Source organism: Elgaria multicarinata, chromosome 9, assembly GCF_023053635.1.
Source record: "Elgaria multicarinata webbii isolate HBS135686 ecotype San Diego chromosome 9, rElgMul1.1.pri, whole genome shotgun sequence".
NCBI lineage: Eukaryota > Metazoa > Chordata > Lepidosauria > Squamata > Anguidae > Elgaria > Elgaria multicarinata.
The window spans coordinates 1,491,433-1,503,504 of record NC_086179.1 but is presented as its reverse complement, the minus strand read 5'-3'; the positions used below and the strand labels follow the sequence as shown (position 1 = coordinate 1,503,504).

At 54.1% G+C, this 12,072-nt stretch overlaps 1 protein-coding gene across 1 annotated transcript in view; it reads left to right on the top strand.

Annotated features, from left to right (window-relative positions):
* Nucleotides 1-12,072, top strand: part of SHANK3 (SH3 and multiple ankyrin repeat domains 3) — a 391,738-nt gene that overhangs the window by 298,561 nt on the left and 81,105 nt on the right. The window contains exon 16 of the mRNA XM_063134473.1: nucleotides 3,160-3,242. Within this exon, the coding sequence (XP_062990543.1) occupies nucleotides 3,160-3,242 (83 nt within the window). The remainder of the gene's footprint in view (nucleotides 1-3,159; nucleotides 3,243-12,072) is intronic.

Below are 12,072 nucleotides of genomic sequence, written 5' to 3'. Positions count from 1 at the left end.
GTCACCGTAACAAGAGAAGGTGAGCCAAGCAGGTTGCCTGGATCTGAACACACTTCCACTCACATTTCCAACCCTCTGTGTGCTCCTTCCAAGCTTGAGAGTTTCCCGGCTTTGGCAAGGAAACTCTCCATCACCGTGTGTCAGAACAGTTTCTTGGTGGCACCGGACTTGATCACAATGGAACTAACGGGAAAAACCGGAGTCGTGGCTGCAGTCTTCCCACTCATTAACCAGGGAGGGGGGGATGAGGTGGCTGGGGCTCTGACCCCCCCCTCAAATTCAGTTTAGATTTGTACACACAAACACACCAGAGAAAAGGGGGTGCCAATAAGGCTACAACTTGTACAAGGCCCTCCTGAAAACACGACAGGGTTGCAACGTTCCCCCTCCTGGATTCGAATTCCTGCAGCTGACGTTTCAGGCGGGTGAAGGAAAAATATGTCTGCTTAAAAAGGTGTCGCAGTGGGTCTCTGCCTGCGTTGAGGTGAGAGCCCAAGTCGCCAGACTTGGATGTGACTGGGCAAAAAGTGATGAAGAAGTGACAGGAAAGAGAAGAAAAGGGAGTGGAGGCGAGGAGGGGGAAACTGCAGACACCAGAAGATTTATTTGGAAGTGACGGAACCGTGTGCCCCGTGCCCTTTTCTCTCCGGGCTTGCCCGTGGGAGTCCGGAGTTTGTCCTGCTCTGAAGAATGGGTGATAGCAGGTCGGTGAGGAGACTAAGGCGTTTTTAGTAGCACGGACCCAGGTGGGGTCAGTTATGGATGGGACTGATCTAGTAAACAGGTGGACTTAAATGCTCGGAGTGGAAGCTCTTATACTGTTCAGACAGAAGCTTTGAAAGAACAGAAGTGTCACACCTGGCATGTCAGAAACACACAGACTGTGCGGAAGGCTTCTCACAGTCCGGGCTGAGACAGGCGGGCTGGGCCAGCTGCCCTCCAGAGCTCTCTCCGGTGCAGAGGAAGGCAAGCTTGGGACGGATGCTCAGCAAAAAGAGGGCTGCTGAGGCTGCAGCTATTCAGAGATGGTGTGTTCTTTTTGCAACCTCCTGCTCTTACACCTGGACCGGGACTTAGTTACACTTTGGGAAATCGCTTCGGGGCTGGCAAAGGCCGATATAATTTTATCAGCATTTCCTTCTCCTAAGGCTACTGAACGTTAAGTGTTTTGGTTAGATTTGGTTTTGCTAGATCTCGTCTTGCGTACATGTCCGACAGGGGTATCAGGCCAGGTCGCTTTGCTGTCCTTTTTCCCAACATGACTCAGGCAAGGATTTCTCAGCCATGCCCATGGTTGCCAACTCTCTCGGAAGGCCGCAGTGCTTTGCCCTGCACCGAGCAGCCTGCTAACAGCTTATACTTGATGTTTGATCTCTTGTCGGTTATTTTTTGCCTTTACTGAGAGTCACTTTGGGAAAGATACAAATACTCTCCATCAATTAATCAAACAGTTTGTGTGCTGGACATCCGAGAGCCGCTTCACACATTACTATCGTCCCCCACATCCACTGCTTGTCCCCTGGCATGTGTAAGGAGGTAGCAAACACTTGAGTGTGTGATTGTGTCACAGTGGAGGAAGCCCCTGGGCAGGGGTGGGGTGGGGGGTGAAGCAGGGCCTTTTCCTGGCTGCCTCTTTCCTTGGGCAAGATGCCGACTGGGCTTGTGAAGGTGGCTCAGTTAACTTGCCTTGACCTCCTGGCTGAGCAGGTGATGCAGGACACAAATGTCTACCTGTTCTGGGCAGCGGGGGCGGGGGAGAGGGCAGCCAGGCCGAGTTAGGATCTTGCCGTTTGAAAGCGGAGGGGGTGGGGCTCTGCAGCTCAGGAAAGGAGCGTCCTCCTCGCGGGGGGAGGGAGAGCTACATGCCCCCCCTTCCCTCTTCCACACCTCTCCGTCTTCCTCCCTTCTGTCTTTTCCCACTCCATCCCTTTGTATCTCCCACTATCGAGATTTAGGGGTTATGTCCCTCGGGGCAGCCCCGCCCCCCCCCCCGCTCTCTCTTGTGGTCACCTGCCTCTGGACATTGCGCTAATATCACCTTGGGGGCCGACTAGGAAAGGGGGGGGGGGCAGGCCGGGCCTCCCTGGGCGCGCTCGTGCGCCTGGCAATCCACGGGCAGCGTCAGGATCCGCCCCGACCGCACTGGCTCCCACGAGGCAACGGGAGGGCGGAGCGGGACGCGGCCCATCGCCCAGAGCCCAGGCGCGCCCGGCGCGGGGCTCAGGGCTGCGACGCCTCCCGCGGCCCGGCAGAGGAGGGCGAGGGCGGCGGCGGCGGCGTGGGGGGTCGGGTGACCCGCTTCGGGAGGGGCCGCCGGGCGCCCCCTGCCTTCCCTGCCCCGGCTGCCTTCGCCGGGCGCGCGGCAGCGGGAGGGGGGGAGGGAGAGAGGGGCTGCGTGCGCGCGGACGGGGGAGCGGGCGACCGGGCAGCGCCGCGGCTGGAGCGGAGCCGGCCTTCTCAGGCGGGAGTGCTGCCTCCCGCCGCTCCGCCGGGCTGGTCCTCCTCCTCCTCCTCCTCCTTGCAATGTGTAGTAAATGCCGGCTGTGCCTCGGCAGATGCCTCTGCCCGCGCGCGCCCCCTCCCCTCCCGTCCATTGAGAAAGAGAACCAGCCGCTTTGTTACAACGAGGCAACAGCCCGGCTCTGCCCTCCGCCGCCCCCTCCTTTTTTAATGACAGACAGTTACTTAGCAACAGAGCGGGGGGGGAGAGGGAGGAGGGAAGATGTGAATGAAAGGAGAACGCCAGGAACTCGGCGCGCCCCCTTTTTCGGCCCGGGAACTTCGCTCCCCCCCTTCTCCCCGCCCCTCCACCGTCCCTCCTTTCGGCCCCCAAACCCAGCGCGCCGCCTCTGCGTGATGGACGGCTCCTGGCCGCCCGCTGCCTCCCCCTGCTAAGGCGGTTCCATGGAAGGGAAGCCCCGGCTGGGATCAGTAAGCGCGCTGCATACACATGCAGGTGACTGAACGGGAGCGGTGGGCAGTGGGGGGGACCCGACCCCCCTCCGAACCAGGGAGGGGACGGGAAGAAGGAGCCCTCGCCTGCCTCTGTGCCCAGGGAGGGCGAGAGCCATGAGAGGCCGCCTGCAAGAGGCCCCCCTCCGGCACCATGGTCCTGACCGCTCCCCCCAGCTTCCTTTTCTTGTGCTCTTTCCTGCCCAGTGACTACATCATAGAGGAGAAGGCGGCCGTCCTGCAGAAGCGGGAGCATGAAGGGTTCGGCTTCGTCTTGCGAGGGGCCAAAGGTAAGCGCCGCCGCCGCTGCTTTGGGGGGGGCTCTTTGGGGCGAGGGGAGGGGGGACTGCTGGCCCCTGGAGGGCAGCGCAGCCCTTGCCCAAGGGCCCCTTCCTGGCATGGATGCGTGCCTGAGCCTGGCACACACATGGATGCCATTCCTGTGGGAATGGGCGCACGGGAACGGGTGTGTGCAGGTGTCAGAGACGGACCCGCGTGTGTGTGTGTGCGATGCCATGCGTGTGCCACTGCCCGCCCCAGCCCCCTCATGGCTTGCTGCCTCCCCTCAGGACCTCTCTCTGCTCCCCAGAATGGCCGTGCCCTGGCCCTGGGCTTGCCGAGGCGCATTCCCCCGGCCCTTGTCAGAGCCCAGGGCTGAGGAGGGTTCCACGGCTCTCCTGAGAAGGGCCTCTTTTCACCCTGGGACTCCCGTGGTCTCAGCAATCCCCTACACGCCGGCTCTGCTGCCGCTCTTGGGGGGCTGCTGTTTCCCCCACACTCGACGCTCAGGTCTGGACGTGTCCCAGGCCACGGCCCCTGTGGTGGTGGGGGGGGGCAGAGAGAGGCACTGGACTTCCACCCGGAGAGAGGCTTTGTGTCTGGGATGGGAGCAAGGGTCCGCTCGCTCGTTGTCTGGGGAATTTGGTCGGGGGGGGGGGGGGGGCTGGGCAGGGGGCGAGGAGACTGGAGATAAGAGGCTGGGTTTCAGGAGGAAACGATTACGATTCCCCCTCTAGCTGCAAGGAAATCAGGACACAGCAGGGGATTGTGGGGTGGGGTGGGGGGTGCGTTGCTATTTGACAGCTTGCAGCCTCCTCGTTTTCCTTTTGCAGCCTTTGGCATGGAGGGTCTTTCTTCCACGATTCCCACCTCCCTTCCCCTCATTTCATTCCTTTGCTTTGAATCTGCTTGCACCATTGCTCCCTTTGAATGAGAGAGCCCCCCCCCCCCGCCAGCCTGAACATACCTGTCCACTACACCCCCTGACCTGGCTGCCCTGTGCCTGGGGGGGGGGATGGGGAGAGGGTTCAACAGGAGGGGAGGGCAAACTCCCAGCAGCCGGTGTGTGTGTGTGGCTCTTGTCTGCAGCCAGCCTTGTAATGTGGTGGGGAAAAAGCCCCGGCTCGTGCATGTGGTGCTCCTCTGAGCCCTGGTGCTGCATCAGCACCGGGGGTCCCTCCCCGGCTCCGATGAGGCCCTGCCTGCCTCTCACAAAGGAGCAGGGCTGTGAGCCGCGCTGTGCGCCCGTTTTCTGGCTCTGGGAGGCGCACCGGCACAGGCAGCCCCGGGGCTTTGTCCTTCCCTCTCCCGGTGTGCAAATGTCCCATCATGCCTGGCTGCGGGCTCCATCCCAGCCGGTTGGGTTTCTTGGCGTGATCCTGCAGCTGCCTGAGTCCCCAGGGACGGGGGATGCCCGGCAGACCGGGTGACGGCAGAGGGCCTCGGAGGCATGCAAAAGAGCGGGATCCTTTTCGTGGCCGTGGGGCAGACGTGGCGTCGTGGAGTGGGTGTGAGGCAAAAGGAAGAAAGCACCTCAGAAATGGCTGCAGCCCTTCTTCTGGTGTGTGTGTGGGGGGGATGACTTCTGCAGAGTGGCGGGGGGCAGGGGAGCCGTTCGGGCTGGGTGGGGCTTTTGGGGGGGGGCGATGTGCGAGAGCCGTGCGTGCCTGGAGCTGGGCTGAGCAGCCTGGGATGCTGAGCTTCCTTCGTTCCCACCCACCCACCCTGAGAGAGCGCTGAAGGTGCCTGGCTTCTCCCTGCCAAGGGGTCCCTGTGGGCGAAACGTTGAGAGGTTCTGCACCGCTCCCTCCTGCTCCAGAGGGAAGCCACGCCCCTCAGAAGGACAGAGACGGAAGGCTCCGCCTCCTCCGGGGCCACCCATGGCAGTGGACAGTGGGCCATGGAGCCTTTATTCTCCTTTAGGGAACGTCTGGCATCTTCTGGCTCCCAAAAGATGGAGGGTGGGTGGGTCGTAGCCTGCTGTTCCTACGTTTGAGGTGATGTGCCTTCCCCCTCACTCCCAGACCTGACCCAGTGAGGCTTTGGAACCAAAGGGCGGCAGGAGGGCTCTCTCGACCAGAGCGCTGCTCTCTGGCTCATCCGTGCCCCAAAATACTGAATTGTGGGAAATGCAATTCATTATTCAGAAGAAAGCAACACATGCATCTGTGCTTTGCATGTTCATGGCAGGGCTGGAGGCAGCACAGGGTCTGGGGCCATGTGCCCAGAGGCGAAATGCCCCTCATTTTAAAGATCCATAGCCCCCACCCCTAAAGCTCAGCTGGGCAGCATCTTTTCCATAATTAACCCCAGCCTCTTCCATGAACTCACTGTTGCAAGCCCCCCCCCTCCGCTCTCTGAGTCTTCTGTGCAATAGATATGGGGCCCACCTTGCAGGGTTGCAGGTCAATTATTTTAAGCACTCTATAAATGCCAAAGAGGATAGCAGTGGCGGCCCCAGGACTCTGGGTTGAGCCACCCAGTTCTTGGCCTGGGACCACGTTGCTCACATATTGAATGAAAACATTTATTGGCCACCCTCCAGTCGTGCCTGTCAGAATGACACACCAAGGAGAGCATTCGAGTACAATAAAAGTTAACCAGAAACAGTCATTTTAAGAGCAGCGTAAAAATGAGCCACCCTTAAGGCGCCTGGGCAAATCAAAAGCGTTTCTCTGGGCACCAAAAGAGATCAAAAGGCGGCCCCGGGCCTCTCCTCTTTCCTTCCCACTTCCCCAGACGTAGCTTCTGCCTCCATCCCATAATGCCCAGAATTCCTTGGGTATCCTGAGAACCCCCATTTCTCTTCCTTCCTCCCCTCATAGTTGAGGTGGAAGGACTTCTTCGTGGAGGCCTCCAAACCGAAGAGGAAGCGAAGAGGTGCTGAGATCTCATGCCTGCAGCTGTGGGCTCTATGTGGGACTGTACCTGTCTGAAAGGACACCACCGCCATTACTGTCTACCTCCATGTGAGATGTGGGTCACAAGAGCACATAGCTCTGACCTCCTCTTTCCTGGCTCCCGAGAGCATTCCAGGCACAATTCTCAAGGGATCGTGAGAGTGTCCTCTGTGGCAGATCCTCATATGTTCTTTTGGTAAACCGAGGCACAGAGGGTAGAAAGCAGATACTTAGGACTTGCTGGAGGAAGACACCCGAGACCTGCAGGATTTGCTCTTCATTTCTACATTCCCTAGAATAGAAGGGGCTGCCTTGCCCCGAGCCAGACAGTTCTCAGCCAGTCCTGCCTCCTTGTTGTAGATCGCAAGCTGAATATGAGCCAACAGTGCAATATGGCTGCAAGAAAGGCAAATGCTATTTTGGGCTGCGTTAATAGAAGTCTAGCTCCCAAATCACGTGAGGTACTGCTTCCTCTCTATTCGGCCCTGGTTCGGCCTCATCTAGAGTATTGCGTCCAGTTCTGGGCTCCACGATTCAAGAAAGATGCAGACAAGCTGGAGCGTGTTCAGAGGAGGGCAACCAGGATGATCAGGGATCTGGAAACAAAGCCCTATGAAGAGAGACTGAAAGAACTGGGCATGTTTAGCCTGGAGAAGAGAAGATTGAGGGGAGACATGATAGCACTCTTCAAATACTTAACAGGTTGTCACACGGAGGAGGGCCAGGATCTCTTCTCGATCCTCCCAGAGTGCAGGACATGGAATAACGGGCTCAAGTTAAAGGAAGCCACATTCTGGCTGGACATCAGGAAAAACTTCCTGACTGTACGACAATGGAATCAGTTACCTAGGGAGATTGTGGGCTCTCCCCCACTAGAGGCCTTCAAGAGGCAGCTGGACAACCATCTGTCAGGGATGCTTTAGGGTGGATTCCTGCATTGAGCAGGAGGTCGGACTCGATGGCCTTGTAGGCCCCTTCCAACTCTGCTTTTCTATGATTCTATGAAGGAGGCCGTTAATCTGGAAGACCTAAAGGTGGTCGTGCACGTGCTGGTAACTTTGAGGCTCGACTTCTGCAGTGCGCTCTACATAGGGCTACCTTTGTGCCTGGTCCCTCTGTTCTCCTGGTTTCGGAGGCTTGAGGGACAACTGCGTCTGTAATGGAGTCCTGGGTGCACCAATGGAGCCTGACAGATTTTTGCCAGGCCACGTGGCTTCCATTTACAGGCCCTTGTTCATCTCCTGCTAATCAGCCTGTGTGGGGGGGGGGGATCGCAAGGCCAGCTGTGTGGTGGGGTCTACATGATGTGCAAGCCCCAAGCCACACGGTGAGTGCTTCCTCTGATCTCGGAGGTGCGTTGGGATGCTGGGACTGTGGCCATTTCTCACAAGGACGTCATTCCTCAGGTGCAGAAGGGGCCTTTCTTGGCCTCCAGGCCGTACCTACTGGTAGAGAGATGTGTAGGGCTTAGAGATGTAAAATTTCTGAAAATTTTGAAGCCATGGAAAAAACCTGTTTCCCCCATTCCCCCCCTCCCCGGGGAAAAAAACAAATAAAATTGGAAAAATTGATATATATTTTTGCAATATTAGCTCTTTTTAGAGATTGAAAGTCACTTTGTTACTTTAGGAACATAAAATGTAATTATGTACAACTTGGTTTGGCATAACATGATCACATTTGGTATATTAAAAGTACAGTGTATTCAAGCAATTATTACAAATTGAATTTTTTTACTTTGGGGGGTGTAACGAATGGAACTACAAGCTCCTGAACTGTTAGGAACCTCTTTGGTTTTGCCAGTTTATGAGGAACAGGCAAAAAACAATTTTAAAAAATCTGAAGAAACCACCAACATTAGTAGCAAAGAAAATTATTTATGTCTCTGCTAGTCCTCCACAGTGTCAAGCGGACATAAAGCCCCCATTCCCATAAAAAGAACTGAGAGAAAGGGGGGACGGGACCAAGATTAAGTGAATATATGCATGGAATTTAATCAGACTCATTTCCTGAGCTAAAGCGAAGCACTATCAGTTCCAGTCTCTGCTTCAGTGGCAGTGCTGCCCCCTAGAGGCAGAAATGCATCTTGCTCTTGCATTTAAGAGTTGTAGTCTCAGTTTGCAAACTAGGACTTGCTTGTCCTCAGTGTACAGAAATTGTAATAATCTGATACTGCACATAGTTTTTAGAAATCATTTGGAGAAGTAAATATATGAACACCTTGTCTTAAACATTTTATTCATCATGCTAAAATAAAACATTCTCTAATCCATTTTTCTTCATTCTCTCCCCCCCCCCCCCATTTTTTTCCATTTTTTGGGGAGGGAGCCAAAAAATGCCCCCAATTTTTCCATTTTTTCCTGGGCCTTCACATCTCTAGTAGGGCTCAGTTGGTGCCTTAACTAAAGATTCCGCAGCCGCCTCTTCCTGGCTCTTCTCCTCGCCTGCTGCTACTTCTAGCATAACTCACATTGGAGCATGTCCAGAGAAGACCTACCAGGAAGGTGAGGAGTCAGAAAACCAAGTCCCATGAGGAACGCTTGCAAGAGCTGGACATGTTTAGCCTGGAGAAGAGAAGACGAAGGGGAGACATGAGCGCGGTCTTCAAAGATCCGAAAGGCTGTTGTGCAGAAGTTGGTGCAGACTTAGAGGGAAGCAGGTTTCAGCTAAGCTTCCTAACAATAACAGCTGCTTGGCTGAAAACAGACTTCTCAGGTGGTGGGCTGTCAGGAGGTGGGCTCTCCTTCGCTTGAGGAGGTACGCAGAGGCAGGACAGCCATGCCGGGGGTCGCGTCCTGCACTGCAGAGCCTGTGTTGAGCAGAGCGTTGGACTAGAGGATCTCCAAGGCCCCCTCCAAGTCTAGGATTCTATGGCTCTTAAATGCCCGATGGGCAACAATTCCACCAGACCCCAACATCCCACTTCTGCTGCCCCACTGTTCGCCCAGGGGGTTGGGCACCTCTCAGGATGTTTCTGGAGATCCATCCCAAAGCCCAGAGCCTGCCACGACGTAGTCCTTGACCTCCCATATGGGATCGGTAGGCCATAATTCAAGCACTGGGAAAGCAGAGCGGTGATCCTAATCCTTGTAATGATTCCAAGTGAATGAACCCGAAAGAATGGAAAGAAGGCAATCTGGGAAAATGCAAATGGCATCAGGTCAGGTCATTGGGATCCTGGGAATCTGGTCCAGAGTTCATAGTCTTGGCGGTCTCAACTTTCTCTGGTTGTGGTTGATGGTCTTTCAACCTGCCTTCTAGCCTTTATTATTTATTTATTTATTTATATAGCACCATCAATGTACATGGTGCCGTACATAGTAAAACAAGAAAAGAGCAACGTCCTGCCACGTAGGCTTACATTCTTTATGGCTGCAGAGAAAAGCCTGAAAATGTGGGAGGGCAAGAGATCACTCCCTCGTTTCCTGGAATATGTTCCTCACTGGCAAACCGCCCCACACAAGGGCCAAGTCCCCCTCGGTGCTTTCTGTCTCCCACCCCATCACTGCTTGTGTCTCTGAAGCCTGCAGGAGGCCAGCGCCTCCTCACCTGAGAAAGAGGGTTTACCTGCTCCTTGCTCTGTGCAAGAGAGGGATTGAGTGTGCCCAGCTCCTCCTGGTCCTGAGCATGCCAAATGCACACCATTAAGGGCCAATTGGATTTCAGGTGGCATAAGCAGGCATAAAATTGGAAATGTGATTTTGCACAAAAACGGATCTCTCCTTCCTGCCCTGGTTAGGCCTCATCTAGAGTATTGCGTCCAGTTCTGGGCTCCACAATTCAAGAAGGACGCAGACAAGCTGGAGCGGGTTCAGAGGAGGGCAACCAGGATGATCAGGGGTCTGGAAACAAAGCCCTATGAGAAGAGACTGAAAGAACTGGGCATGTTTAGCCTGAAGAAGAGAAGATGGAGGGGAGACATGATAGCACTCTTCAACTACTTCAAAGGTTGTCACACAGAGAAGGGCCAGGATCTCTTCTCGATCCTCCCAGAGTGCAGGACATGGAATAACGGGCTCAAGTTACAGGAAGCCAGATTCCGGTTGGACATCAGGAAAAACTTCCTGACTGTTAGAGCAGTACGACAATGGAATCAGTTACTGAGGGAGGTTGTGGCCTCTCCCACACTAGAGGCCTTCAAGAGGCAGCTGGACAACCATGTGTCAGGGATGCTTTAGGGTGGATTCCTGCATTGAGCAGGGGGTTGGACTCGATGGCCTTGTAGGCCCCTTCCAACTCTGCTATTCTATGATTCACTTCAGTTATAAAAGAGAGGAGTGAGAAAGGCAAGGAGTCTAACCTTACAGCACTGCTTACATAGGCAGCGGATTTGTGACAGTGTGCTAAACATGGGCTGCATTGTGTGTGAAAATGCATTCCTAGATGGCCGAATGATCAGTCATAGTATCTGGACTGATCTGGGTTTGAAACCTCCCAGTGGGTAACCTAGCCAGTTCCAAATAGGACAAAAACATCACCGCCGTCTCAGGATGTAGCTGGAATGCGTAATGTAAGAAAGAATCAACAAGGTTGCATGGTGGTCACGTGAGCTGATAATTTTGGCCACACATTGTGCAGATCTTTAACTAAGACTGTATCGGAGAGCTTTGCAGTGGCTTCAGTTACACGAGCACAATTCGGAAGAGGCTCCCTGACACACGGTGCAAAAGAAATCTGAAGTCAAGCATGAGGAGGCACGCCATTGGCAAAGCTAGAAGTACAAAAGAAGCGAGTGAAATGGCTCACTGGGCTACTAGCAAACAGCTATGTCCCCTCGATACTCTCTTGCACTCTACTTCATCGTAAACGCTAAAGCTGAAACAAGTTGAGCAATATAACTTCCGCTTCATTCATCACACTTCTTGAATTTAAAAAGTTGCACTAAAGTATTAGTAAATGTCTTTAGACACTTAAATAGCATTTGATTTTTTGCTGTGTGATGTGTCTGGAAAACAAGCAAATGGTATTCTGGGCTGCATTAATAGAAGTACAGCTTCCAAATTGTGTGAGGTCCTGATTCCTCTCTATTCGGCCCTGGTTAGGCCTCATCTAGGGTATTGTGTCCAGTTCTGGGCTCCACACTTCAAGAAGGACGCAGACAAGCTGGAGCTTGTTCAGAGGAGGGCAACCAGGATGATCAGGGGTCTGGAAACAAAGCCCTATGAAGAGAGACTGAAAGAACTGGGCATGTTTAGCCTGAAGAAGAGAAGATGGAGGGGAGACATGATAGCACTCTTCAAATACTTGAATGGTGGTCACATAGAAGAGGGCCATGGATCTTTTCTCGATCATCCCAGAGTGCAGGACATGGACTAATGGGTTCAAGTTACAGGAAGCCAGATTCCAGCTGGACATCAGGAAAAACGTCCTGCCTGTTAGAGCGGTACAGCAATGGAACCAATGACCTAGGGAGGTTGTGGGCTCTCCCGCCCTACAGGCCTTCAAGAGGCAGCTGGACAAGCATCTGTCGGGGATGCTTTAAGGTGGATTCCTGCATTCAGCAGGGGCTGGACTCGATGGCCTTTTAGGCCCCTTCCAACTCTGCTATTCTATGATATGGATAAATATATATGAGCTAAAGTATATAAATAAATGTCCTTAATGAGAACTTAAACTGATATGTAAGCCCAAAACTGAAACAGAAACCTGTAACTTAATAACCCTTAAAGGTTTGAGATGCTAAAAGATGCTAAAAAGAATGCTGAAAGCTACAGGAAATCCTTAGCAGCACAAGGGACAAAGGCTGAGCTGAGCTGAATTGAATTGCAACCAGTCGACTGATTAACCGATCTGTCATCCCAGTCATACTAATGACTACATCCCGAAAGGGTTCTAAGGGGGCTTCTAAACCGGGCTGGGGGGGTGGGGTCCCACAGCACTCTCACTCAGGAGGCCTGTTTAATGGATTCCCTGTTCTGGTAAGAAAAAGGATGCAAGAAAT